General features: G+C 40.6%; 1 protein-coding gene across 1 annotated transcript; it reads left to right on the top strand.

The window, feature by feature from the left end:
• The first annotated feature begins 337 nt into the window (after window positions 1-337).
• Window positions 338-27,999, top strand: LOC117929137 (ABC transporter B family member 20-like). The gene is made up of 11 exons (XM_034849357.1): window positions 338-1,103; window positions 12,930-12,984; window positions 13,080-13,255; window positions 13,369-13,569; window positions 21,792-22,051; window positions 22,135-22,445; window positions 22,569-22,792; window positions 22,903-23,243; window positions 23,439-24,256; window positions 24,391-24,632; window positions 26,096-27,999. Exons 1-11 carry the CDS (start codon window positions 732-734, stop codon window positions 27,326-27,328), a joined length of 4,233 nt encoding a protein of 1,410 aa, XP_034705248.1. The 5' UTR covers window positions 338-731; the 3' UTR covers window positions 27,329-27,999.

The following is a 27,999-nucleotide window of genomic DNA, read 5'->3' as shown; positions in this document are numbered from 1 at the left end:
AGAAAGAAATGAGGAAAACAGAGCAAATGGACTGGCAACTCAAAAGCTCTTCCACCATCATGTCTCCTACCACCACAGCTTCTCACCCTTTTTATTTTCCTCCACAATATAAAAAAGAAAAACGAAACAATTAGTCTCACCTTCTGTCACATTCAACACCAAACACCTCGCACTATCTGACCGACACCTGTGCACTTTGGAGGACTCTATCGTAACTTCTCCCTAACTTTACACATTTCTCCATGCAACGCCAAATTACCAAAAGGCCACCCATCGGGTGCACGCTCCAGCTAAGCACTTTTTTTTTTAATCACTTTCAAACGTCGAGGACTGTACACAATCCTCAAAACGTCGTCGTTGTCGCCGGCAACGCAACGTTAACCTTAACGTACGCGTGTGTGAGAGAGAGCGGGGTGAGTTAAGTCTTTCTCCTCTTCCGCCTTGTTTGACTGAGTCAGCGAGTCGCCCGGTCGCGAAGGCTCGTGTCGTTTCCAGATATTGGAACAGCGGAAACGCAGACAAAGCAAATCTCTCTTGCTGACCTGAACGATTTGGATTTTGCTCCTAATTTGGCGGCGGATCGGACCGAAAACATGTATAGGCGATGGGTTTCTAGGGTCTTGGGAGTGTTGTGAGCATGGAATTTTGAAGTAGAAGAGAGAAAGAGGAAAAGGTTTGGGGAATTAGAGGTGGGGGTTTGGTAGTTAGGGTTTTGGGAGTGGGAGGTGAAGATGATGATATCGAGAGGGCTGTTCGGGTGGTCTCCGCCGCACATACAGCCGCTGACGCCGGTGTCGGAGGTGTCGGAGCCTCCGGAATCGCCGTCGCCGTACTTGGAGCCGAACGTGGATGCGGTGCCGGTGGAGGTGGAGGAGGAGATTGAGGAGCCGGAGGAGATCGAGCCGCCGCCTGCGGCCGTGCCCTTCTCGCGGCTTTTTGCGTGTGCCGATGGACTCGACTGGGGTTTGATGGTGATTGGATCCTTGGCCGCTGCGGCTCACGGTACTGCACTGGTAGTTTACTTGCATTATTTTGCGAAGATTGTTCAGTTGCTGGACGTTGTTCCCGATGCACGGGACGAGTTGTTTCGTAGGTCTACGGAGGTAGGTGCTCTTTGAAACCCTAAATTTGGATTTCTCTTTTGATCATTCTTCATGCTCTCCGTTTGGTAGATGTATGAGAAAGTGTGGGAAACAAAAGGAGAAGTGAGAATTTGAATTTTGGATTCTGGCATCGGGACTTGATAAAGCAAAGTTCGTTCTCAATTAAGCCTAGTTTTTAACTTCTGTATTTTTTATTTAACTTATACTCCTGGTTGCTAACAAGGTCGAGGAAAAGGAAAGAACATAAGTATTGAGGATTTGGTATTTGTCATTTTGGAGAATTAAGTATTAAGTATTGAGCATTACGATCTTACCTATCGGGAAAAGAAAAAAAAGAAAACTTACGTATTATGTTATGTATTTACCATTTTGGAGCTCAAATTGCGAACTTTTCTTCACAATGGAGTTGATTTTTATCACTTTTCCATTTGTTCCATTTGGTTTGGGAAAAGGAAAGTAATTGAAAAGTTTGAGTGTTAGCATTTTCATTCTTTGGGTCCTGAGAGAATTAGATTTTCTACTATATTCAGCTGAACCTAAATTTACATTTCTATATCTTTTTGTGGTATTCATGCTCAGTTTTTATATTTGCAAGTAAGTTATGCTCTGCAAGTTGTGGAGAAAAGGTAGGAGAAGGAAAGAAAAACCTTGAATTTTCATTATTTGGGACCTAGTGGGCAAATTTAAGCTCAGTTGAGCACCATTCAGATATTTTCGTTCAGTTGAGGTGAAATCTTTGAGGGCCCATTGTTTCCTTTTGTTGTTGTTGGAAAATGAAAAGAACATAAAGAATTAGGATTCAATATTTTATTTTATTTATTTTTCTTTGTTTTTATCAACAATCTCTCTCTCTCTCTCTCTCTCTCTCTCTCTCTATATATATATATATATATATATAACCCTTGAGGCTTAGCTCAAGTGGTAAAGAGATGGGGAGGGTTTATGGGAGGTTCTGGGTTCAAGTCTCAATGGGGACAAAATTTTCCTATAAAAAGAAAACATATATATTAATTTTAGGTAAATAAAGTGAGTATAATATCTAAAAAGTATAAAAATAGCATACTAAAATACATAGGATGTGCACACAAAGTACACATATGTTGCCCAAAACCAGGCAAACAAAAGGAAGAAGAAAGGAACAAAAAAACCCCTTCACCTCTTCTCCTTACTTTAAACTAATCCAATCTATAAAGCCTATTATGGCCATAGGAAATTAATCTACATACAATCTAACCCATTCCAAAAATGAATTCATAAAAGAGAGTTTAATCTTTTTTTTTTTGTTAGCTCGAAATCTTCAAATACTCTCGTTTTTTTCCCTCCATAGTTTTATTTTTATTTTTTTTGTAAGTGCTTTTTTCCCTCCATAGTGTCCAGAACAAACATGTAGGAGCAGCCCTCCAAGTTTTTTTTTCCCATTTCTTACACATGAAGAAACCATGCCAACTTAATAGAGTTCCTCTAACTGCTGAATGCATCACCAAAACCACTTACAAGAAGGACCTTATTAAGCAAAGAGAGACAACTAATGCTCAAGCCCACCTTACTCTTGTTTCTACAGGCAATAACCTACTTCAATACATACGATTTTCTCTTTAGAGCTCTATCTCCTAGAGAAAATCTCTTTGAATCTTTTCTAACATCAATTTGACCATCCTTGGAATGCTAAGGAAGGACATAAGATAGACAGACAAGTTGGCAAGGTTTAGTAAATTTTTGGGCTTCTCTACGGAAGGTTTTGAAGGCAAAATCCTGAATTTGCTCCTAAGGACTAAGAGAAGAAGAGAGCAAAACCTGAAGAAGGGCTAGTCAGGGACCACTAAGTTTGATCGGGAGTTGAAAAAACTTGAGTGGTCTATTAATTATAATGGGGCGAGAAAGGAGAATTCTTTGGTCAGAGAAGGTAGGGTTAGAATCTTGATCGTTAGATGAAGCTAAAGATTCTATCCTGGAATGTCAGAGGGGCTAATGACAGAAATAAAAGGAAGGTAATTAAGGCCCTAATCAGGTCGCAAAAAGTGGATGTGGTGTGTTTGCAGGAGACCAAAATTCAAGAAATGTCCCAAGGGGTTATTCACATTCTTGGTGTGGGAAGATTCTTAGGTTGGGGAGCTGTGAATGCAAGGGGGGCAGTTGGAGGGGTGGTGGTTTTCTGGGATAAGAGATTTTGGAGTTAGTAGGCCTGGAAGTGGGAATTTTCTCAATTTCGTGTCGGTTCAAGAACTGCGAGGATGGGTTTATGTGGTTCTTTACGGGGGTCTACGGACCTACTTTGAAAAGTTATAGAGAACCTTTTTGGGAAGAGTTAGGTGCCATTCGAGGACTGTGGTCTGATCCTTGGTGCATCGGTGGGGACTTCAATGCTATTAGATTTCCCAGTGAACGTATTAGAGAAGGAAGATTGTCTAGTTCCATGAGAAGGTTTTCGGAGGTGTTAGATGAGTTGGCTTTAAGAGATTTGCCTCTTCAGGGGGGACGTTATACGTGGAGTGGAGGGCTAAATGGCCAATCCAGGTCAAGATTCGATCGCTTCCTGATTTCAGAGGATTGGGAAAAATCATTTTAGTGGGGTGTCTTAGTTCACACTCCGAAGGCCTATGTTTGATCACTTTCCAATTCTGTTAGATGGGGGTGGGGTGAGGAGAGGTCCAATTCCTTTTCGTTTTGAGAATATGTGGTTAAAAGAGGAGGGCTTTAAGGAGCTTCTTAAGGGTTGGTGGCAAGGTTTTAATTACAGTGGGTCTTATAGTTTTGTCCTCTCAGAAAAACTAAAGGCCTTAAAAGTTAAGCTGAAGAATTGGAATAAGGAAGTCTTTGGTAAAGTGGGGGTGAACTTGAGGATGGATTTGGACAAAGTATCCTTTTGGGATGATCAGGAGAGGCAGAGAGCTTTAAACGAGTAGGACTTAGAGGCTAGAAAGGAGGCCAAGGAGGATTTTAAAAAGTGGGCGATTATGGAGGAAATCTCGTGGAGGCAGAAATCAAGAGAAACATGGTTGAAGGAAGGCGATAAGAACACGAGATTCTTTCATAAGATGACAAATTTTAACAGTAGAAGGAATTGTTTGAAAAAGATTAAAGTTAATGGTAACTGGCTTTCAGAAGATCAAGAAATTCAAGGGGGAGTGGTGAGGGCCTATCAGGACCTGTTATCGGATCTTGGTGGCTGGCACTTGAGTATGAGCAGTATGGAGTTTGATAGAATTGGGAGTGAGGAGGCTGCCAGGCTGGAGGAGATGTTCTCCATGGAAGAGGTGTATCTGGCCCTCTCAGAGTTGAATGGGGACAAGGTTCCTGGCTCGGATAGTTTCCCCATTGCTTTCTGGCAGTTTTGTTGGGATTTTGTCAAAGACGAAATAATGGGCTTCTTTAAGGATTTTTTTGAGAGGGGGAAATTTGTTAGAAGTCTGAACTCCACGTTCCTGGTTTTAGTCCCTAAGAAAGGCGGGGCTGATGATTTACGCGATTATAGACCCATCAGCTTGGTGGGAGGCCTGTACAAGCTTCTCGCCAAGGTCCTAGCTAATAGGTTGAAGAAGGTAGTGAGTAAGGTGGTGTCTCCTACCCAAAATGCCTTTGTTGAAGGAAGGCAAATCCTTGATGCTGCGTTAATTGCTAATGAGGCCATAGACTCGCTGCTGAAAGGGGATGAAGCTGGTGTGTTATGCAAATTGGACCTAGAGAAGACTTATGATCATATTAACTGGGATTTCCTGTTGACAGTGATGCAAAAAATGGGTTTTGGGGAGAAATGGGCTGGTTGGATCAGGTGGTGCATCTCCACTGCTTCTTTCTCAGTTTTGATTAACGGATCACCCGCGGGTTTTTTCCAAAGCACTCAAGGGTTAAGGCAAGGGGACCCCATTTCCCCTTGTTTGTTTTAGGAATGGAGGCCTTAAGCTGCCTCATTAACAGAGCGGTTAGGGGGGGCTTCCTGACCGGCTGCAGGTTAAGGGGTAGGGGTGGCAGTGGGATTCAAGCGTCTCACCTGTTGTTTGCAGATGACACGTTGGTTTTTTGTAAGGATTCCCAAGAACAAATGGCTATTCTAAGCTGGCTTTTAATGTGGTTTGAAGCCATTTCTGGTTTGAGCATCAATTTGAACAAGAGTGAAATTCTGCCGGTGGGAAGAGTAGAGAACGCTGAGGTTTTGGCTTCTGAACTGGGATGCTAAGTGGGTTCTCTCCCCTCCACTTATTTGGGGCTACCTCTAGGTGTTCCTCATAAGTCGGTGGCTGTGTGGGATGGTGTGGAAGAAAGGATGCGGAAGAGGCTTGCTTTGTGAAAGAGGCAGTTCATTTCCAAGGGGGGGGAGAATCACTCTCATTCGGAGTACTTTGGCTAGCATGCTGATCTATCTTATGTCCTTGATGCGTATGCCAAGAGTTGTTAGATTGAGGCTTGAGAAAATCCAAAGGGATTTCCTTTGGGGTGGGGGTGCGTTGGAAAAGAGGCCTCATCTTGTAAAGTGGGATGTGGTTCGTTCTCATAAAATGAAGGGTGGTTTGAGGATTAGAAATTTTTCTATTCTCAATAGGGCCCTGTTGTGTAAATGGAGTTGGCGCTTTGCGACTGAAAGAGAGTCCTTTTGGAAGCTTATTATCAGTAGGAAGTACGGGGAAGAAGGTGGAGGGTGGATTTCTCGTGAGGTTAGGGAGGGCTATGGGGTGGGGTTTTGGAAGGAAATTAGAAAGGAAGGCGTTTTGATGTTTAAAAACGTTTCTTTCACTGTAGGGGATGGTAGAAGGGTGAAATTTTGGAAGGACATTTCGTGTGGAAACATTCCCCTTTGTGAGGCTTTTTCTTTTTTGTTTGCCTTTGCGGTCTCTCAAGATGCGTGGGTAGCGGATTGTTGGGATTCTATGGGGGATGCAGGGGGATGGTATCCTTGTTTCTCTAGACTCTTTAATGATTGGGAGATGGAGGCGGTGGTGAGTCTCCTTTCATTCCTTCAAGGAAAGAGGCTTTTTGTTGGGATGGAGGATAGAGTGTTGTGGAATGCTTCTAAGAATGGGATTTTCTCTGTAAAATCCCTTTACAATACTCTTGATTCTAGTGGTGCAGTCCCGTTTCCTTGGAGAATCATTTGGAGCCCTTGTGTGCCAACAAAGGTGGGTTTTTTTTGCTTGGGAAGCTTCTTGGGGGAAGGTTCTAACCCAAGATCAACTCAAAAGGAGGGGCTGGATTTTAGCAAACAGGTGCTTCTTGTGTTGTGATGAAGAGGAGACAATAAACCACATCCTTATTCATTGCCCCAAGGTGAGGGTATTGTGGAATTTTGTGTTTTCGTTGTTTGGTGTTAATTGGGTCCTTCTGCTTACGGTTAGAGACACTCTCCTTGGTTGGTCCGCTTCCTTTGTGGACAAGAAGCGTGGAAAGACTTGGCGGGCAGCTCCTTTCTGTTTATTTTGGACGGTTTGGAAAGAAAGAAATAGGATAGTTTTTAATAATGAGGCTTTGTCAATCCAAAGATTGAAAAACTCCTTCGTTTGTAATCTTTTCTCTTGGTCTAAGTCTTGTTTAGATGGAGAACCCCGTTCCTTAATTAACTTTGTTGATTGGATGGGTTCTAATTGAGGGTTGGTGAGTGTTTGCTTTTTTGTGTTTTTTTGTTGAGGGGTTTCTCATGTATACTCCCTGTATGTTTCGGGTTGCCTTCTTGCTCCCTTCTTCTAATAAATTTTCTGTAATTTATCTATCAAAAAACAAAAGATAGACAGACAAGTTAGATAATGTGCTTCGAATTATAGTGAGCCTTTCTCATTTGGAGATATATTGCTTTTTCCACATCACCAACCTTTTATGAAACCTCTCTTTTACTTGATCCTAAATCGCTATTGATATAGATGGAGCACCCAAAGGAAGAACCAAGTAAGTAGATAGAAGCTTTACCACCTTGCAACCTATCTTTGAGGCCAACCCCTTTGCATTATCCACTCTTCTAGTTGAAATCAACTCACTCTTCTCAAAGTTTATTCTTAATCCCTAGATGGCTACAAATTCCATAAGCAACCAACTTAAATGAATCATTTGATCTTGAGAAGCCTAACAAAAAACAATAGCATCATTTATAAAGAATAGATGAGACACTTCCAACCCCATCAACTCCTCTTTCCCTTACCCTAAAACCTCATAGGTAGCCACCTTTCCCAACCTTCTTAATAAGACAATTGAGGGCCTCTATGGCTAACACAAATAAATAGGGAGAAAGAGAATCCCCTTGTTCCAAGTCTTTAAAGTTATGGAAAAAGCCAACAAGGGTGTCATTAACATAAATAGAGAACCTAGCTATAGATATGCACCATTTAATCTACTTCATTCATTTTTCAATAGAATCTATCTTTTCTAGAATAGAAAGTGAAAAACCCCTATTAAGATGATCAAATGCCTTGCACGTAACTCCACAGACATCGTTTTTCACGATAGAATCAATGGCCTTGTTAGCCATTAGCACCTCACCTTGAATTTGTCTTCTCTTCATGAAAGCATTTTGGGACTTGGATACCACTTTACACACCACCTTCTTTTTTTTATTAGCCAAAACCTTAGTTAGAAGCTTATACAACCACTCACCAAGCTAACAATCTTGAAATCTTTTATATGTTCTACCCTCCCACTCCCCTTTCTTTGGGATTAACAAATTCAAGAAACTTTTTGAAAATTCCCCATTGTCCTTTCCTTCACATAATTCCAACTGAACTACCAAAAAGCTGTAAAGAACCCATTCAGGCCTAGAGCTTTGTCCTCATTTAAGTCAAATAAAGCACCAAACATCTCTTCCTCTAAGAACGAGTCCTTCAATTTTTCTACTTCTTGCTCCACCTTGAATTGGATCAAATAATATGTCAAGGAAAGCTTGTTTTGCCTCTTCCTTTATCTCATGCTTCTCAATTAGCCAAACCCTATTAGCCTTAATCTTGGTAGAAAGCTCCTTCTTTTGTGTGCATTAGCCATTTTGTCAAAGAGTTTAGTGTTTCTATGACCCTTCTTTAGCCAAATCTCTTTTGTTTTCTACCTTTAGAAAGCTTCTTCTATAAGGGCCCATTTTTGATGCTGGAGCTACTCTTTTACTTCTACCACTTTTTAAGCTATGGCAATGTCATCTCCTTAGAGTCCTAAAATCTCACCTAGTTTAAGGTCATATCCTTCTTACGTGCAACATTGCCAAACACCTTTTTATTCCAACTCGTGAAGTTTGAATACATCACTTTCAATTTTGCAGCAAAAAAGAAACTATAAGATCCTCTAAAATTATACCCAACCACCACCTCTTAAGTAAATTTTTGGAGACCTCCTCCTTAAGCCACATAGATTGAAACCTAAAAGGAGTAGAGTCTCTCCTCACCTTATCATTATTTAGTAAATTAGGTGAATGATCTAACACAGGTCTCAGTTAGGAACCCTGTGCCACCCACTAAAATACCTTTCCCACCTCTTGGAAACCATAAAATTGTCTAATCTCAATAGGAAATGATTATTCAAGCCATTGCATCAGGTAAAGGGATCCCTAAGCAAGGCAAGATCCCTTAACTCAACCTCCTTGATAATATCTGAGAATCTTCTCATGGTTAAGGACAACCTGGTGCCTCCTTGCATTTCCTTGGAAATCTGACAATATTAAAATCCCCTTTGATGCACCAAGGTTCATCCTAGAACCCCCTTTTATGGCTCCCAACTTAACTTAGAAGTCCTCTCTATCCCTCCCTATGGATGGCTCGTGCACCCTTGTGAAGACCCACACAAAGCCATCCTTGCAATTTTTAAAAAGGCACAAGATCGAAAATTCTACCATTTGCATGCATACTATCTCTACCACCCTATTGTTGTAGAAGACTAGGACCCCACTTGCACTACACTTAGAGCTCATCACACCCCACTCTAAGAATTTGCCCACTCCTAAGCTTCTCACTAAGTTCAACGACATCTTTTGGGTTTTTTTTTTCTTGCAAATAAGCCAAAGCCATATTTGTAGACTGTTACAATTTTCCATCCTTCTTTATCATTTCTATCCCCTCTTCTTGCTCCATTGTAGTTCATTGAACACTCCAACTTCTTCAAATCTCTTTCACATTTTTAAGGAAATCAATTTCTTTATGTATTTTCCCATACACTTTACCCTTAAGCTCTTTTCTTAACTTCATCCCTCTAGGGAGGGCCAAAATCTCCTCCTTGAACCCCTCAATCAACATGCCTAGAAACTTGTTGAAAGTGCCTAAGTTGCTAGAAGATCATCTTTCTGAGGGGGTCTCCTCCCCCACAGTTCTCCTATCTACTATCTCCCTTTTCTTAGCATTCTTGCCCTTTGCAACTACAATCGCCCCCACATTCTCTAGAAACTCCATCGAGCTACCATTTACTAGAATCATTCTCAATGGACCCCTATCAACTCTTGGGAACACTACATTAAACTCCCTTTCTAGAAAACTTTGGTCTAATACCCTATTCTCACAAAGAAAGAAGAAGAAGTCCTAATCCCCAAACTCCCCATTGGGTTTCTGATAATGTAAGAAGCAACATGGATTGTAACAATGCTTTTGCATCAATGACAAAAACTCCCTATTTAAGTCGCCATCTTCGACAAATCACTCTCATTTAAAGGGTCCAAAGAGGCCTCAAAACCAAAAGTGTCCCAATCCACACAACCCTCTTGTTTGAACCTAAATAGCCCAATCGACATTGCTTTTGGGTTTTAGGACAACCTTTTAACCTTGCCAATGAGCCTCCTAGCTGCTTCACTAATCCATCCTTTCTTGTAATGGGCTTCCATCAAGCCCTCATATCTTGACCCCTCAAGCCCACCTACTGCCACATTGTGGGCCTCCTTTAAACCTACATTGCCCAAACAAGCAAACCCACTAAAATTGCATACTCACCACTAACACCCTCCTCTCCCTCACTTGGCACACCTAGATGAGCCTTTTCAATGTTAGTAGAGACATCCGTTCCTTTCTCCTTTATTCTTAAGTTAAGAGGCGACATGACTTTTGCACCTTGCTGCATTGACAACAATTGGTTCTCCATGCTCTCTCCAACATGTGACGCTAACTCACCTTCACCCTTAACCTCTAGCTAACCACTCCATGGGATTACTGGCGACAACCATGGTGGACGTTCTTAGCACAACTATATTGCATAGCATGATGGACCCAACACTACTTACAATGATTTAGTTGTCGTCCTCTCTTCTTATCACCACTCCACCTATCTAACCAAAACTTGGTTTCAATCCCATTTCCAACAAAGATGCTAGTGTTATATCATAACTCACTCCCCACTACTAATCGAATTCCATAGCCCCACTTCAAAAGTTTCTCCTACTTCTTTGGACGTCCAATCATCATTACTTTCACCGAACTTACCAAGAATAACACGCTTCCATAGTCAATTGTGCTTGACAACAAACCTTCAAAACCATTTTCCTAGAAGGGCTTTGTTAAGAGTTGCACGATTTCTTAACTAAGGCCTTCCCAATTTCTTATCCTTACAAGTAGTTTCTCAAATAGGAGAACGGAGCATTTTATTATAATACAGTTGCATGATTGGGAATTAGAGGAGGTAGAAGTCTTGTTTGCGAGTTTGCATGAGCTTTCCATTTGTATGAACACTAAATATAAGTTGGTGTGTTTGTTAACGAAGAATGAGGATTTTTTAGTTAAGTCCTTTTATACCTCTTTATCAAATAAGAGGGTGAAGCCGTTTCCATTTTGCACAATATGGAATTCTTGGGTGCCATTAAGGATTAACTTCTTGACTTAGGAGGCAACTTGGGGCGGAATTCCGACTTTGGATCAACTCAAAAGGAAAGGTTGGAAGATTACTAACATACGATGCATGTGCAAAGAAAAAGAAGAAATAGTTGACCATATTCTCTCTCATTGTTCAAAATCAAACTTTTTGTGGCAATTGATTTATGCTCTTTTTGGTGGTGCAATTGGTGATGCACTCTTTAGTTAGGGGTGCTATTGTGAGCTGGTGCGGGTCTTTTGCAGGAAAGAAGAGAAAAAAAAAAGTCTTGGAAGGCTGTTTGGTTGTGTTTGTTTTGGACTATTTGGTGGGAGAGAACTAGGAGAGCTTTTGAAAATTGTGAAAATGTGGACCAGGCAATTAAATATTCCTTCTTATATCTCTTTTGGGATTGGGTTGGAGGGTCTATTAGGAATTGTTCCTTGTCGATGTTGGATTTTGTAGAGTGGTTAGGCTCTAAGTAGGGCATGATAGCTGTTTTTTGTGCCTTTATGCCATTTTTATTTGCCTTTTGACTTCTTTGCATACATTGTGTATACATTCTTGTTTTTTCTTTTGTTGATAATACAATCATTACTTATGTATCAAAAAAAAAAAAAAAAGGTTTCCCACTTCATAAAAGCCATCTTTTTGCCTTATTCCCCCATAGAAAGTCTCTTAGAATTTTTTTGAAATTGATTTTTCACTTCCTTAGGAATGACAAATAGAAACATTTAATAAATTGGCAGTTTGCTAAGGCTACTCTCAATAAGGTAAGCTATTCATCTTTGGACAGATGATGCTTCTTGCAAGAGGCCATTCTCCTATCAAATCTCTTCACCACATTCCAAACAACTTAAGAACAAAGTCCCACCTCTCATTATCAACTACCTCCCCACTGGAATGAGTTCACTCCTCTGCAAATTAACTTTCATACTAAAGATCCTTTCAGAGTAAAGTTAAATAAACAAGTTGACCCACACTTGCTTCACAAATATGAGTATCATCTGCAAGAAGTGGTGATGGCCTTGTATATCCACTCTCCCTCTACCCCCAACTTTGAAGCCTTTGATTAACCCTTTTTGAGCTGTCTTGGATGCTAGGTAACTAAAGCTTCCATGACAAGCAAAAAATAGATAACCAAGAGGGAGGATCCCCTTGTCTTAACCCCTGGAACTTTGGAAAATTCTGTTGGGGTCCCATTAACCAAAATGGGGAAGTTAATGATAGAAATGCAGAATCTCATCCACATCGTCTGTTACTGTCTTGGACTCATCTCGTCTTATCCAAAATTGATAGCAAGAAGTCGTAATTGACATGGTTGTAGGCCTTCTCAATATATAGCATACAAGCCACTCCATCTCTTAGGCTCTTTTTTCTAGAGTCAATAGAGTCATTTGGAATTATAATTGCATCTAGAATCAGAATTGCATTTAGAATCTATCTACCCTCTACAAAAGCATTTTGAGCCTTTGAAATTACCTTCCTAATGACCTCCTCAATTTATTCATCAATAATTTAGCTAGAAGTTTGTAAAGACCTCCCATTAAACTAATTGATCTGAAGTTCTTTATATCTTTAGCCTTTGCTTTCTTAGGCAATTAGATAGTAGAGGTGACATTTAGACTTCTCATAAGTAGGCCCCGCTCATGAAACTCCTGCAGAAACCCCATGTCCTCCCTTCTTACTATGACCTAATTGCACTGCCAAAAGGCTTTCGAGAAACCATCTGGACCTTAGCCTTGTCCCACCATGTCCACCCCCCTCCATATAGATGGGGCCACCAATGCTACCTCCTCTCCTAATATGAGGATCTATATATGAAGTCTGTTTCCTGCCCCCCTCTTCCCTGGGGGAAAAAGAAAGTGGGAAAACCAGTTTCATTTTACATAAAACAGAGAAAAATGCGGAGTCCTTAGAGAAGCTTTTGTTGCTTGAAAACAACTTAATAGGAAAGTGTTGAAGGTGGTGCATTCTCTGTGATTTATTTGGAGTTATGTTGTATTGCATTCATTCCACTTATAGAATTGGTTTTGATTTGTGAACTGGTTGTGAATCCAAGTTTATCATCAATAACCGTGTTTTTTGTTTTCCTTTTTGCAGCTTGCTTGTACTATGGTTTTTATTGCAGTGGGGGTTTTTGTTGCTGGTTGGATTGGTAAATTATAATTTTTATCAAATCAGTTGGTGCTGTAGTTCTTTTATTCTCATAAATGAGACTTCTGTTAATTTTAACTCAATTCTATGTAACAGAGGTCTCATGTTGGATTCTTACCGGAGAACGGCAGACAGCTGTCATCAGATCAAGATATGTTCAAGTACTGCTCAATCAGGACATGAGTTTTTTTGATACATATGGTAACAATGGAGACATTGTGAGCCAAGTGCTGAGTGATGTGCTGCTCATTCAGTCTGCTCTTAGTGAAAAAGTATGTTTTGTTCTAAATGTTGCTTCACAGTTAAGATAGTTAACTGCTATGCTTATAGGTTTTCTGCAGGCATATCTATAGCTTAACCTATTAATTGGCCTTTGATGTGACAGGTTGGGAATTATATTCATAACATGGCTACTTTTTTTAGCGGCCTCATTATTGGATTTATCAACTGTTGGGAGATTGCCCTCATTACATTGGCCACTGGACCATTTATTGTTGCTGCTGGCGGAATATCAAATATTTTTCTGCATAGGCTTGCTGAGAATATTCAAGATGCCTATGCTGAAGCAGCAAGTATTGCTGAACAGGTCTTTTCCCCCTCCTCTCCTCTCCCTCCCTCTCTTCCTCTCCCCTTGACTTCTTCCTTGTGCAGTTCCTCTGGTTGCAAGCTTTTGAACTTTAAATCTTATGGGCTTTTGCTTGCATTAACATTGCTGGCATTTTAGTTAAGTTTTATCACATGCTTACTGTTGAATATAATGTATTTATAGTATATAACCTTTCCTTGTTAATATAGGATACATGTATGGTAGTTAGGACTCCTAGCCTTGTATATATATATATTTCTCAATTGTAAGTAGATATTACATTAATGAGAATTAAGGTTTTTCTTCTTTCTCTCTCTCTCAACATGGTATCAGAGCCAAGGAAGAAAACCTAATTCTTTCTTGTTTCCCGTGTCATCAACTCCGGGAAACCTTCCGGTGACCGTGTTTCATTCCGGTCACCTTCCCCATCTCCCAATACTTTCCGGTCATTCGGATCGTCGACAGAAACTACTCACCGCCGGCGAACTTTCCGGCGAATTTCCGGCGAGCTTTTCCGGCGACTTTTCCGGCGACGTATTTTCCGACACCGACTATACCAGAAGGAGCGCCTGGAGGAGATCTACAACTTTTGTGAAGGCACCGGCACCAAAATCCCATCCACGCGCCGTCCCACGCGCAATTTCCGGCCGGCGACTGAATCTCACGCGCCGGCGCGTGAGGGCGCGTGAGGCCTTTTCCGGCGACGCGCCTCCTCCTCCAGCTTCGCCTGACGCCGACCAGCCTCCCTACCTCCCTGGTTCTCCCATCCGAGCCCTGCACATACCTCTTTTGGGGATTTTTGTCTCCGTCGGCCCTCCAAACAGCCTTTCCGGCGAAGCTCCGACTACTTTTTCTCCACTCCAATCCCTGCACGTGCCTTGGGAAGTGTTCTTCTACCTTTCTGGTGGTACCACGCCGCGATCTGAGGCCGTCTCCCTTTTTCGGTGGTGCCACGCCGCCAATCTGAAGCCGTATTAGGGCTCTCTTCGATCCAAACATACTTCATTCTTCAGATAAGTAGATATGACTACTAAAAATTCCATTTTTTCCGCTGTTATATCTGGATCTCCTATGATTACTTCGGAGAAATTGGTTGGCAGTGACAATTATCTTTCCTGGTCTGCGTCTGTTGAACTTTGGTTTATGGGTCAAGGATATGAGGATCACTTGATTACACAGGAGGCAGATATCCCTGAGGTTGACCGCGTACAGTGGAGGAAGATAGATGCACAGTTATGTAGTGTATTATGGCAATCGGTTGATCCCAAGATTCTTCTTCATCTTCGGGCCTACAAAACTTGTTTTAAATTTTGGACTCAGGCCAAAGGATTATATACGAATGATATCCAGCGTCTTTATAAGGTGGCTTCTGCAATTGTCCATCTCAGCCAACAGGACTTGGATCTATCTACTTATATTGGCCAGATTGCCTCTCTTAAGGAGGAGTTCTTGACTGTGATGCCTCTTACTCCTGATGTTGGGGCTCAACAAACACAGCTTGACAAGTTCTTCATGGTTCTTACTCTTATTGGCCTCCGTCCGGATCTTGAGCCTGTCCGCGATCAGATTCTTGGTAGTTCATCAGTTCCGTCCTTGGATGATGTGTTTGCTCGCCTCCTCCGTATCTCCTCCACTCAGACTTTGCCATTTGATAGCACTTCAGATTCTTCTGTGTTAGTTTCTCAAACTAACTCTCGAGGAGGCCGTAGTGGTACCCGAGGTAGAGGTCAACGTCCTCATTGCACCTATTGCAATAAACTTGGCCACACTCGCGATCGTTGCTATCAGTTACATGGACGACCTCCTCGCACTGCCCATGTGGCCCAGTCCTCTGATTCTCCGCTGCCTCAAGCTCCGAGCTCTTCCGCATCTCAGGCTTCTGTTGCCTCTGTTGCCCAGCCTGGTAATGCCTCTGCCTGCCTTACCCACACATCTTCTCTTGGACCCTGGATTCTAGATTCTGGAGCTTCTGATCACTTATCTGGTAATAAGGATCTTTTCTCCTCTATTACTACTACCTCTGCTTTACCTAATGTTACCTTAGCTAATGGTTCTCAAACTGTGGCTAAAGGTATTGGTTTGGCCCTTCCTCTGCCTTCTCTACCTCTCACTTCTGTCCTTTATACTCCTGAATGTCCTTTTAATCTTATTTCCATCAGCAAAATCACTCGTACTCTTAATTGCTCTATTACCTTTTCTGATAAATTTGTGACCTTGCAGGACCGGAGTACGGGGAAGACGATTGGCATAGGACGTGAGTCTCAAGGCCTCTATCACCTCACCTCGGATTCATCTCCTGCAGTTTGCATTTCCACTGATGCTCCTCTCCTCATTCACAATCGTCTGGGCCACCCTAGTCTCTCCAAGTTCCAGAAGATGGTCCCTCGTTTTTCCACTTTATCGTCGCTTCCGTGTGAGTCATGTCAGCTTGGGAAACATACTCGTGTCTCGTTCCCAAAGCGTTTGAATAATCGGGCAAAGTCTCCTTTTGAGCTTGTCCACACTGATGTTTGGGGTCCTTGTCGGACTGCGTCTACTTTAGGATTTCAGTATTTTGTCACTTTCATTGATGATTATTCTCGATGTACTTGGTTATTTTTAATGAAAAATCGAGCTGAGTTATTCTCTATTTTCCAGAAATTTTATGCTGAAATCCAAACCCAGTTCAATGTTTCTATTCGTGTGTTACGCAGTGACAATGCCAGGGAATATTTTTCAGCCCCATTTACTTCGTTTATGTCTCATCATGGGATTCTTCATCAGTCTTCTTGTGCTCATACTCCTCAACAAAATGGGGTAGCTGAACGCAAGAATCGACATCTTGTTGAGACAGCTCGTACTCTCCTCCTCCATAGCAATGTTCCTTTTCGTTTTTGGGGGACGCTGTTCTTACCGCTTGTTATTTGATTAATCGTATGCCCTCCTCTGTCTTACATGATCAGATTCCTCACTCCCTTCTCTTCCCTGACCAACCACTTTATTTCCTTCCTCCTCGTGTCTTTGGTTGTACTTGCTTTGTTCATATTCTCACTCCTGGACAGGACAAGCTTTCCGCCAAAGCCATGAAGTGTCTCTTCTTGGGATACTCTAGACTTCAGAAGGGTTATCGTTGTTATTCCCTTGAGACTCATCGATACTTTATCTCCGCTGATGTCACCTTCTTTGAGGACTCACCATTCTTTTCCACCACTTCTGAGTCTCTTCCTGTTTCTGAAGTCTTGCCTATTCCCATTGTCTCCCCACCTGATGCTATGCCTCCTCGGCCACTTCAGGTTTATCATCGTCGCCCTCGTGTCGTTGCTCCTCTCCCTTTTGCTGAGGCACCTGCTGACTCACTTCCTATCCCTTCGGCTTCACCTACCCCGGCTCTGCCTTCTCCTAATGACTTACCCATTGCTGTTCGGAAAGGTACTCGCTCTACTCGTAATCCTCATCCTATTTACAATTTTTTGAGTTATCATCGATTATCTTCACCCTATTCTGCTTTTGTTTCTGCTATATCCTCTGTTTCTCTTCCAAAGAGCACCCATGAAGCTCTTTCCCATCCAGGCTGGCGACAGGCAATGGTGGATGAAATGACTGCTCTGCACTCTAATGGCACTTGGGATCTTGTTGTTTTACCCTCGGGTAAATCTACCGTTGGTTGTCGTTGGGTTTACGCAGTTAAGGTTGGTCCTGATGGTCAGGTTGATCGCCTTAAGGCCCGCTTAGTTGCTAAAGGCTATACTCAGGTTTATGGTTCTGATTATGGTGACACATTCTCTCCGGTTGCCAAGATTGCTTCTGTTCGTCTGCTTCTCTCCATGGCTGCCATGTGTTCTTGGCCTCTTTATCAATTGGATATTAAAAATGCCTTCCTTCATGGTGATCTTGCCGAGGAAGTTTATATGGAGCAACCTCCTGGTTTTGTTGCTCAGGGGGAGTCTGGTTTAGTATGCAGGTTACGCCGTTCTCTATATGGCTTGAAACAATCTCCTCGAGCATGGTTTAGCCGTTTTAGTTCTGTTGTTCAAGAGTTTGGCATGCTTCGCAGTACAGCAGACCATTCAGTTTTCTATCATCATAACTCTTTGGGGCAGTGTATTTATCTGGTTGTTTATGTGGACGACATCGTCATTACAGGCAGTGATCAGGATGGTATTCAGAAACTAAAGCAACACCTTTTTACCCACTTTCAGACCAAAGACTTGGGGAAACTCAAGTATTTCTTGGGAATTGAGATAGCTCAATCCAGTTCTGCTGTGGTCCTTTCCCAAAGGAAGTATGCTTTAGACATCCTGGAAGAAACTGGTATGTTAGACTGTAAACCGGTAGACACACCTATGGATCCGAATGTCAAACTTGTACCAGGACAGGGGGAGCCTTTAGGAGACCCCGGGAGATATCGACGGCTCGTAGGTAAATTGAACTATCTCACCATTACTCGTCCAGACATTTCTTTTCCTGTGAGTGTTGTTAGTCAATTCCTACAGTCACCATGTGATAGCCATTGGGATGCTGTAATCCGCATTCTTCGATATATCAAAAGTACACCAGGCCAAGGTGTGTTGTACGAGAACAGAGGTCATACTCAGGTTGTTGGTTACACAGATGCAGATTGGGCTGGCTCACCCACAGATAGACGTTCCACTTCAGGGTACTGTGTTTTTATTGGAGGTAATCTAATATCTTGGAAGAGTAAGAAACAAGATGTAGTGGCCAGATCTAGCGCTGAAGCCGAGTATCGAGCTATGGCTTTGGCAACATGTGAACTCATATGGTTGAGACATCTTCTTCTAGAGTTGAGATTTGGAAAGGATGAACAGATGAAACTCATATGTGATAACCAGGCCGCATTACATATTGCATCCAATCCAGTCTTTCATGAAAGGACCAAACATATTGAAGTTGACTGTCATTTCATTAGAGAGAAGATCGCATCAGGATGTGTTGCTACAAGTTTTGTTAATTCAAATGATCAACTAGCTGACATCTTCACTAAATCTCTCAGAGGTCCTAGGATTAAATATATTTGTAACAAGCTTGGTGCATATGACGTATATGCTCCAGCTTGAGGGGGAGTGTTGAATATAATGTATTTATAGTATATAACCTTTCCTTGTTAATATAGGATACATGTATGGTAGTTAGGACTCCTAGCCTTGTATATATATATATTTCTCAATTGTAAGTAGATAATTACATTAATGAGAATTAAGGTTTTTCTTCTTTCTCTCTCTCTCAACACTTACAAAATCTGCAGAATCATTCTTCCTGCAAAGCAAGAAATTCTAAGTGCCAAATATTTTATTTTTTGCTTATATCTATATATATATATATATGTATGTATTCATGTGTGTGTGTTTGTATTTGTATGCATGCATATGTGTACTTGTATGAATGTATGTATATGTATGAATATGTGTATCTTAATATATATATATATATATATATATGCATGCATGTAAGGATGTATGTATGCATTTGATTTTTTTTTTTTTTTTGTGTGTGTGTGTGTGAGAGAGAGAGGGGTCTTATTATGAGTGTTTTTGCGGCTGTTCCTTTTGCTTTAGTTAGATCCAAAATTCAGGGACAGTGCAATATGTGTATAAATATGTTGTGACATTTGGCTTAATCTTGGTGGGTGTTTTTATTTTTTGGGTACCATTGCAGCCTTACTTGAGGCATTGGTTGTATTCCTTCTCAACTATTTAGCATGAACACAGATGCAGGACGTGGACCCAACATGATAAAGACATGCTGATAGAGATCTCACCATCATTTTTGCTCATAGGTGGGCAAAACGACTTTGTGACCATGACTCAGAGCTGAATAGATACACCAACTTCTATATAACTCCTAACTTTTTTTTCTTAAATATATTTCAAGAGATACTACTTCAGTGAACTTCTGAAATTGCTAGGATACCAGTATGAGAAGCTGCCGACCAACCCTTGAAATTATATAAGACTGAATCCATAGGGTCAGTCTCTCAAGTTTTGAGATTTCTTAACTAAAATAATAAAATCACCTGCTCAACTTGCATCTTAATCTAGTCCATCATAAATTGTTCGTATCACACTTTTTCCACCAGGTGGTGGTAACCTTTCTAATTTTCATTTGTAGGTCTTAATCTAGATCCATGCTTCATTTTTGAACCAGACCACTGGTGACCATCTCCCTATTCTTTTGCTTACAAGCACTCACCCCCAAATCACCATTGTGGACTGGATGATGTTGTTGATCCTTTACCATTTGCCAGACTCCTCTCTCTATCCTGAAATAGTTCCTCACTTTTCCCTGTCTCTTGGTTCTCTTCTTTCTTAAAACCCTGTCAATGACATTAACGACCCTGGTCAAGATGTACATTCTATTTACTGTTGATGGACATCTTGGTGAACACAATATAACCTATTTTATTTTCTGATCGAGGGTATTGTACATAGTAGCTTCAAATATTTCTTGTTTCCTTTAGTTCCTTTTTTCCTTGTGTACATTCAAAATTTCCACATGGATGGTTGCTAAGAACCCTGGATTTCTTTGTTCCCAAACCCTAGATTGTATAGGTACATGTGAATCTACCCTAAGCTTTTCTAAAAACTATTCTAGTGGAAACAATGACAATAAAAACCATTTAGAATAATAAACTAGAGAAAATAATAATCATACCTAGATCTGGAGGCTCTAGATCAATTCCTTGTAGTGAAGAACGTGCCTGAATAGTCTGAAAGTCTTGCACACCTAAGATCTTCCGTCTATTGCCTCAAACCACGATCTTGGCACTCCAAAGTGTGGGCTTTGGAAGGGTGAATAGCTTGGCTCTCTCTCTCAATTTCTTTGAAGGTGGAAGATGGCTGTCAAAAAAAGCCCTTGAAACCCTAACCCTTAAGGGAGTATTTATAGGGTTTCCCTACTGGGCTTAAGCGATTTGAACCCACCAAGGCTTTTTGAATCTCCTTCTGAGGTGGTATTTCTATCACTTGACTTTAAGCAGGTTCAGAAGCAGCCCTATGCGTTTGACAAAATTGAAACATCCCAAGGAAAGAGATGGGTTGTTTTGAACGTGACTATTTCCATGACGCAACTCTAACATGCTTCCATCATAATCAAGAAAAATTTCTCAAAGATGTCTTGGGACCCTTAAAAAAATAAAGAAAAGCTCCTTGATGTTTTTCTGACTTGAAGTCTACCTCAAATAAAATTTTTTAATACCTTCATCAATCTACAGTGCATGCTATTGTCTGTCCTCATTTCCTGCCCCTTCGCCACAATTCCTGTTGGCATCACTCTAGTAAATGATGTGCACTTGGCCTTAACATGGATCTAAAAGCTTAAGCTGTTATAATTTATGCCTAAAATGTATATCATGCTTCATGCTTCAACATCCCTCATGTGCAAGCCCACACCTGCCATGGGAGGCACAAATTGCATTAGCAGCAAACAAATCACATACCTTGTTGAGTAATCAATTTTCCTAAAAGCTTAAGTTGTTAGGATTTGGGCCCACAATGTATGTCATGCTCCAACAGTTCTTTTATGTGAGAAAGCTTAAGTTCTTTCCATCTACCACATTGTTGTGTGTCTTTGTATTGTAGTCCTGCCTTTAAATCTTGATTCTGTCATAAATTTCCCCATATTTCAAACACCAGCTTTCTAGCTAGTCATTTTGAATGGAACGTCTGTAATAGCTCTCTGTTCCACATGCATCTAGTTTTGGTTGAATGGTTATTTTTGAATTCAGTACAATAAATTGTGGTTGTGTTTCAAATGAGTCAAGCTGGGTCAAGTATGTTGTTTGACATCATCTTGGTTAATGAGTATTATCAACTGACCATTCTCAAGTGCAGGGGTGTATTTTATGTGTGCGCTTAACATCCATCTACTTTGTTTACTAACTTAAGTTTCTAATTACTAAATTTCTTTGGGAAAGTAATCATATACTGATGGTGATGCTGCTGCAAAGTGGTCAAGCTGAGATGGAAGTGAACGTTTTTCACAAGATTTTTTTAGTGACCTTTGAAAGCAAACCTTCTCTTCCTTGTTTGAACTGTGTGTTATGAACATTGAGCATCTCTTGGTTGAAAATGTTATACATATTGCTTCTCTGTGCTTGCTTTTATGAAATGATAGGTGGAACTTTTAAAAATTTGACCGTTCGAGAAAAAAAAAAAAACTTTTAAAGAATAGGAATCTGATCCAATGCCAGTAAACTTATGTATGTAGCAATTTCATTAATTTTGCAGGCAGTCTCTTATATTAGGACCCTATACGCATTCACAAATGAAACATTGGCCAAGTATTCCTATGCAACTTCACTACAAGCGACACTGAGATATGGCATATTGATAAGTCTTGTGCAAGGACTTGGGCTTGGATTTACATACGGGCTTGCAATATGTTCTTGTGCCTTACAGCTTTGGGTTGGAAGGTTCTTGGTTATACATGGAAGAGCTCATGGTGGTGAAATTATAACTGCACTATTCTCTGTAATTTTAAGTGGCCTGTAAGCATCTTGTGCTCACTTCTTTGTCTTACCCCTCATTTTTTTTGGTCTTTATCATTTATTGTTTCTTGTTTGTTTTACAGTGGGCTTAATCAGGCAGCAACAAACTTCTATTCATTTGACCAAGGGCGAATTGCTGCGTATAGGCTTTTTGAGATGATAAGCCGTTCAACCTCTGTGGTTAATCATGATGGGAATACTCTACCTTCTGTACAAGGGAACATTGAGTTTCGGAATGTATATTTTAGTTACCTATCTCGTCCAGAAATTCCTATCTTGAGCGGGTTTTACCTAAGTGTACCTGCTAAAAAAGCAGTGGCACTTGTTGGCAGGAATGGGTCTGGAAAAAGCAGCATTATTCCGCTAATGGAGCGGTTTTATGATCCCACATTAGGTATTGTAACTCATCATTTTTCCTTTGCAGTGTGGGGACATGTTACTTTTTCAAGGTTTCACTGTAACCCATAGTTCCTTTTCTGTTTGAAGATTTCAATGGTTTTTCCATTTTATGGTGTAGGAGAAGTCCTTTTGGATGGAGAGAATATTAAAAACCTGAAGCTGGAATGGCTAAGAAGCCAAATAGGACTTGTCACCCAGGAACCTGCTTTACTAAGTTTGAGTATTAGAGATAATATTGCTTATGGGCGACCTAGTGCTACTTCAGATCAGATTGAAGAAGCTGCTAAAATAGCTCATGCACATACATTTATCAGCTCACTTGAGAAAGGATATGAAACACAGGTGAAACTAGAAAAATATAAAATATCAACTCAAACTAATATTACATTATGGCCTTTGTCTTGATCTAATCTTTCACTATTTTGCCTTTGTGTGATTCTTACCCATTTCAGGTGGGAAGGGCTGGTCTAGCATTGACTGAAGAACAGAAAATAAAACTTTCTGTTGCTAGAGCAGTGCTTTCAAATCCATCTATTCTTCTGCTTGATGAAGTTACTGGAGGACTAGATTTTGAAGCTGAAAGAGCTGTACAGGAGGCTTTAGATCTCCTTATGTTGGGACGATCAACAATAATAATAGCTAGGCGGCTTAGTCTCATAAGGAATGCAGATTACATAGCTGTGATGGAAGAGGGTCAACTTGTTGAAATGGGTACACATGATGAATTATTAACTTTGGATGGCCTATATGCTGAGCTTCTCAAGTGTGAAGAAGCTGCAAAACTTCCAAGGAGGTAGAATACAAAGCATGCTTATGTTTTTATCAAAATATCAAAATATCTCGCATTGTTACCTGCATCATTAAGGTTCAGCATTATTTGTGTGTAGTGTTAATATGATAATTCCTGATCCACTGTTTTTTGTTTACTAGACCGAAATGTTTACTTGTCACAAAGTTGCATATTTATGTGGTATATATCTTTATCTAGGATGCCAGTGAGGAATTACAAGGAGACAGCAACTTTCCAAATTGAAAAAGATTCATCAGCAAGTCATTGTTTCCAAGAACCATCTTCCCCTAAAATGGTCAAATCACCTTCTCTTCAGAGAGTTCCTGGCATCCATGGATTTAGGCCCTCAGATCTTGCTTTCAACTCACAAGAATCACCAAAAACTCGAAGCCCTCCACCTGAGCAAATGATGGAAAATGGTGTGCCTTTGGACTCTACAGATAAGGAGCCTTCAATAAAGAGGCAGGACAGTTTTGAAATGAGACTACCGGAGTTACCCAAGATTGATGTCCAGGCGGCACATCAACAAACATCGAATGCTTCAGACCCCGAATCCCCTGTTTCACCACTTTTGACATCTGATCCAAAAAATGAACGTTCCCATTCACAAACTTTTAGTCGGCCCCATAGTCAATTTGACGATGTGCCAATGAGAACAAAGGATGCAAAGGATGTGCGACATCGAGAATCACCTTCATTTTGGAGGCTTGTAGACCTTAGCTTGGCAGAATGGCTTTATGCTGTCTTAGGAAGTATTGGTGCTGCTATCTTTGGTTCTTTTAATCCACTTCTTGCTTATGTTATTGCACTGATAGTAACAGCATATTATAGAGGCGGTGAAGGTGGTGAACATTCTCGTGATGATCGTCGTCACTTGAGGCAGGAAGTAGATAAATGGTGCTTGATCATTGCTTGCATGGGTGTTGTGACAGTGGTTGCCAATTTTTTGCAGCATTTCTACTTCGGTATCATGGGAGAGAAAATGACAGAAAGAGTTAGGAGAATGATGTTCTCAGGTAAGTCACTCCTTTAATGTATGGTTTTGTATATATTTTTCTTGAGCTCAAAGAATTAGGAATATTGGTCAATTTGTACTCTTTTATTGTGAATGTATAAGCTGTCTTTACCTTATATACTATTACTATTGCAGCAATGCTGCGTAATGAAGTTGGATGGTTTGATGAAGAGGAGAACAGTGCTGATACCTTGTCCATGCGGTTGGCAAATGATGCTACGTTTGTGCGAGCTGCATTTAGCAACCGACTTTCTATATTTATACAGGACATTGCAGCTGTTATTGTGGCTGTCCTTATAGGGATGTTGCTGGGATGGAGATTGGCTCTTGTTGCTTTGGCAACCCTACCTATTCTTACTGTTTCTGCTTTCGCCCAGGTGTGCACAATCTCTACAATCTTTTCAATTTAAAATCATTTATGAATTTAGAATTGGCCTTATTAATTTCATTTTCATCTTGTAATCAACCAATGAATTTGCCATGAGTTGTCCCTTGCATCAGCCTTGGGGCGGGGGGGCCTTTTCTAGGGAACATTTGAGATTGTTGCTCGGTGATATCTTTTTGGTCATCGTCTTTAATAATGCCCTTTCTCCTACTCCAACTAAAATTACATTTCTTAATATCTGTTGATTATACATATTCATAATTCTAGCCCTGTATTTACTCTTATTATTTACTCATCGATCAAATTTTGATATCAGTAGGCAACATAAGTGATGAGATCTCTTCTTTATATGTTCATATGGATCATAATTAACATAAACTAGCTAGTTGATCAATGACAACTGAGGATGTTAATCTAATATTATGGGAAATCATGTCTCACCTAGTTGCTATCATGTTCTAAAAGAGTGGCACCTCAGCTCAAAAAATCCTTCAATTCCATTCGCTCCACATGGAGGGGAAATTGTCTTTCTTTGAGTGTGTGTTAGTTTAGTGTTGGCCTGAGTTGGTGCATCAGGGTTTTTGCTCTTGTTTGTTTTTCAAGTGTTTCCTGTGTATACTTCCTGTTTGGTGCATCAGAGTTTTTGCTCTTGTTTGTTTTTCAAGTGTTTACCCCTTAATGGCTCTTTTCTTTTAACAATATTACTTACCTATAAAAAAAATTAACTCCCTTGAATAATGGATAAAGTTGTTTTGTATAAACTCCCACTCAAGTAGTTCCTAAAAAACTGGGTGTCACCGCAATCAAGAATGACAAAGATGAACTGATCGCAAAATTTTCCTTTCTCAGGTTTCTTTGTGCCTCTTTGTTCAGTTCTATTTAGGAGGATCTTTTGTCCTTCATACAATCTTTTCTTTCTTGCTGTCAGTGGTGTTTGCTCCAAAAATTTTCAGTGATGTTCACATTATCTCATTCTTACTCCAAGTCTCCAAGTCTGTGAAGGCTGTACTAAGTCTCCTTTTTTGTTCTTTCTTTTAGTTTTTTAAGGAATGAGATATTTCTGGTGGATATCTCTTTGTGCTGTCAAACATGCCTTGATACTCGTGGTTTTTGCTTAATCACAATAGCCCAAAGGGTAATCATGATCCTGAAGTTTGTTGGTATGATAGAGTAATCATGATTGTGTTATTATTTATTGTATTAATGTGAGTCTGTTAGTGTTGTGTCTTGCTTTGTGATAGGAGAAGTGCACATAACAGTTGGACCATGCTTGGCTATTTTCTCATGCCATTGTTAATTAGATTTCTTAAATCTTCCAGTTTAACATTAGCTAAATGTTTACAGGGATTGAGCCATTTTCAAATTCAAAATTTTATTATTTGATACTGAAGCACCATAATGCATCGAATCCTGTTGCTCCCATATTCTAAGTAGCTGCTGATTTAAATGTTGCAGAAATTGTGGCTTGCTGGATTCTCAAGGGGCATACAGGAGATGCACAGGAAAGCATCTTTGGTTCTCGAGGATGCAGTTAGGAATATTTACACTGTTGTAGCTTTCTGTGCTGGCAACAAGGTAATGGAGCTTTACAGACGGCAACTGAGGAAAATATTCAAGCAGAGCTTCTTTCATGGAATGGCTATCGGTTTTGCTTTTGGCTTTTCACAGTTTCTTCTTTTTGCCTGCAATGCTCTTCTCCTCTGGTACACAGCAGTCTCTGTTAAACACCAGTATATGGATATGCCTACAGCTCTCAAGGAGTACATGGTATTCTCTTTTGCGACCTTTGCCCTTGTGGAGCCTTTTGGCTTGGCTCCTTACATACTTAAACGACGAAAATCTCTTACTTCAGTATTTGAAATCATAGACCGAGTGCCTAATATTGACCCTGATGACAACTCAGCAATGAAACCCCCCAATGTATTTGGTACTATTGAGTTGAAAAATGTTGACTTCTGTTATCCAACACGGCCAGAAGTGCTAGTGTTGAGCAATTTCAGTCTTAAGGTCAGTGGAGGACAAACTGTAGCTGTAGTGGGAGTTTCAGGGTCAGGAAAAAGCACTATAATATCTTTAATAGAGAGATTTTACGATCCGGTTGCTGGTCAGGTTTCTCTAGATGGACGGGATTTGAAATCGTATAACTTGCGGTGGTTGAGGAACCACCTGGGTCTTGTTCAACAGGAACCTATCATTTTCTCAACAACCATTAGGGAAAATATCATATATGCAAGGCACAATGCAAGTGAAGCTGAGATGAAAGAGGCAGCAAGGATAGCAAATGCTCACCACTTCATCAGCAGCTTGCCTCATGGTTATGACACACATGTGGGGATGAGGGGTGTAGATCTAACCCCAGGACAAAAACAGAGAATTGCAATTGCTCGGGTGGTGTTGAAGAATGCACCTATCTTGCTGTTGGATGAAGCAAGCTCTTCCATTGAGTCTGAGTCAAGCCGAGTGGTGCAGGAAGCTCTTGATACATTGATCATGGGGAACAAAACAACTATTCTGATAGCCCACAGAGCTGCAATGATGAGGCATGTTGACAACATTGTAGTTCTTAATGGAGGGCGGATCATGGAGGAAGGGTCCCACGATTCTTTGGTGGCGAAGAATGGTTTGTATGTTCGTTTGATGCAACCCCACTTTGGGAAGGGTTTGCGTCAGCATCATCGACTTGTTTAGATGGGTGTTTGCGATGGAGTGTAATTTAGGCTTTGGTTTACCAATATCAGTCTCATTTTTTTCCCTGAACTGCTGGAGAAGTTGGCAATATTCCAGAATTTTTCTAGAGAATCGGTTGGTGGAGTATTCCAGCAATGGCAAGAATGAATGAAAATGGTGAGGCTTGTAACAATGTTTATAGAGCTGGCTGGGGAGCTGGCTGGTGGCAGTTACATTGTTCAAAAGTAGGATTGAGAAGCAGAGTTTTGAAGTTTGGTTAGCATTGGAAACATGGTATCAGGCTAGATACATATTCTTTTGGAGGGAAGCATCTCCAGTTCTGATTGTGTTCGCCTCCATGGTATATTGATTTGTTAATTAATCAGTAAGTGGGATTTGAGATAATTGTAGCTTTTCTTTCAGGTGTTTTTTGTTTCCTTCTTTGTGTTTTGTTTTGTTGTGCTGTTGGTGGGTCTCTCTCCTTCACAGGTTTGGGTGGTGAATTTGTTTCTTGCTGTAAATCTCTTTTCTTTTTACCCTCATTTGTGAGAATAGTAGGAAGTTACGAACAAGAAAACTAGTCAAGGCAATTTGTTTTAACCTTACTGTGTAAATAAATAGATGGATAATTTCTGAGCCTTTCATTTTTGCCTGCATAAGAGCACATCAATGTATTTTTCATACCTCTCTAC

This window comes from Vitis riparia, chromosome 13 (assembly GCF_004353265.1).
Source record: "Vitis riparia cultivar Riparia Gloire de Montpellier isolate 1030 chromosome 13, EGFV_Vit.rip_1.0, whole genome shotgun sequence".
In the NCBI taxonomy this organism is placed as follows: Eukaryota; Viridiplantae; Streptophyta; class Magnoliopsida; order Vitales; family Vitaceae; genus Vitis; species Vitis riparia.
This window is presented reverse-complemented; position numbering and strand designations above follow the sequence as displayed.

What these genes read in the sequence shown, in the direction of transcription:
- LOC117929137 (XM_034849357.1), top strand. Translation starts at nt 732, where the DNA reads ATGATGATATCGAGAGGGCTGTTCGGGTGGTCTCCGCCGCACATACAG. An exon ending in TGTTTCGTAGGTCTACGGAG is followed by an intron (nt 1,104 to 12,929) that starts GTAGGTGCTCTT and finishes TCCTTTTTGCAG; the next exon opens with CTTGCTTGTACTATGGTTTT. An exon ending in CTGTTTCTGCTTTCGCCCAG is followed by an intron (nt 24,633 to 26,095) that starts GTGTGCACAATC and finishes TAAATGTTGCAG; the next exon opens with AAATTGTGGCTTGCTGGATT.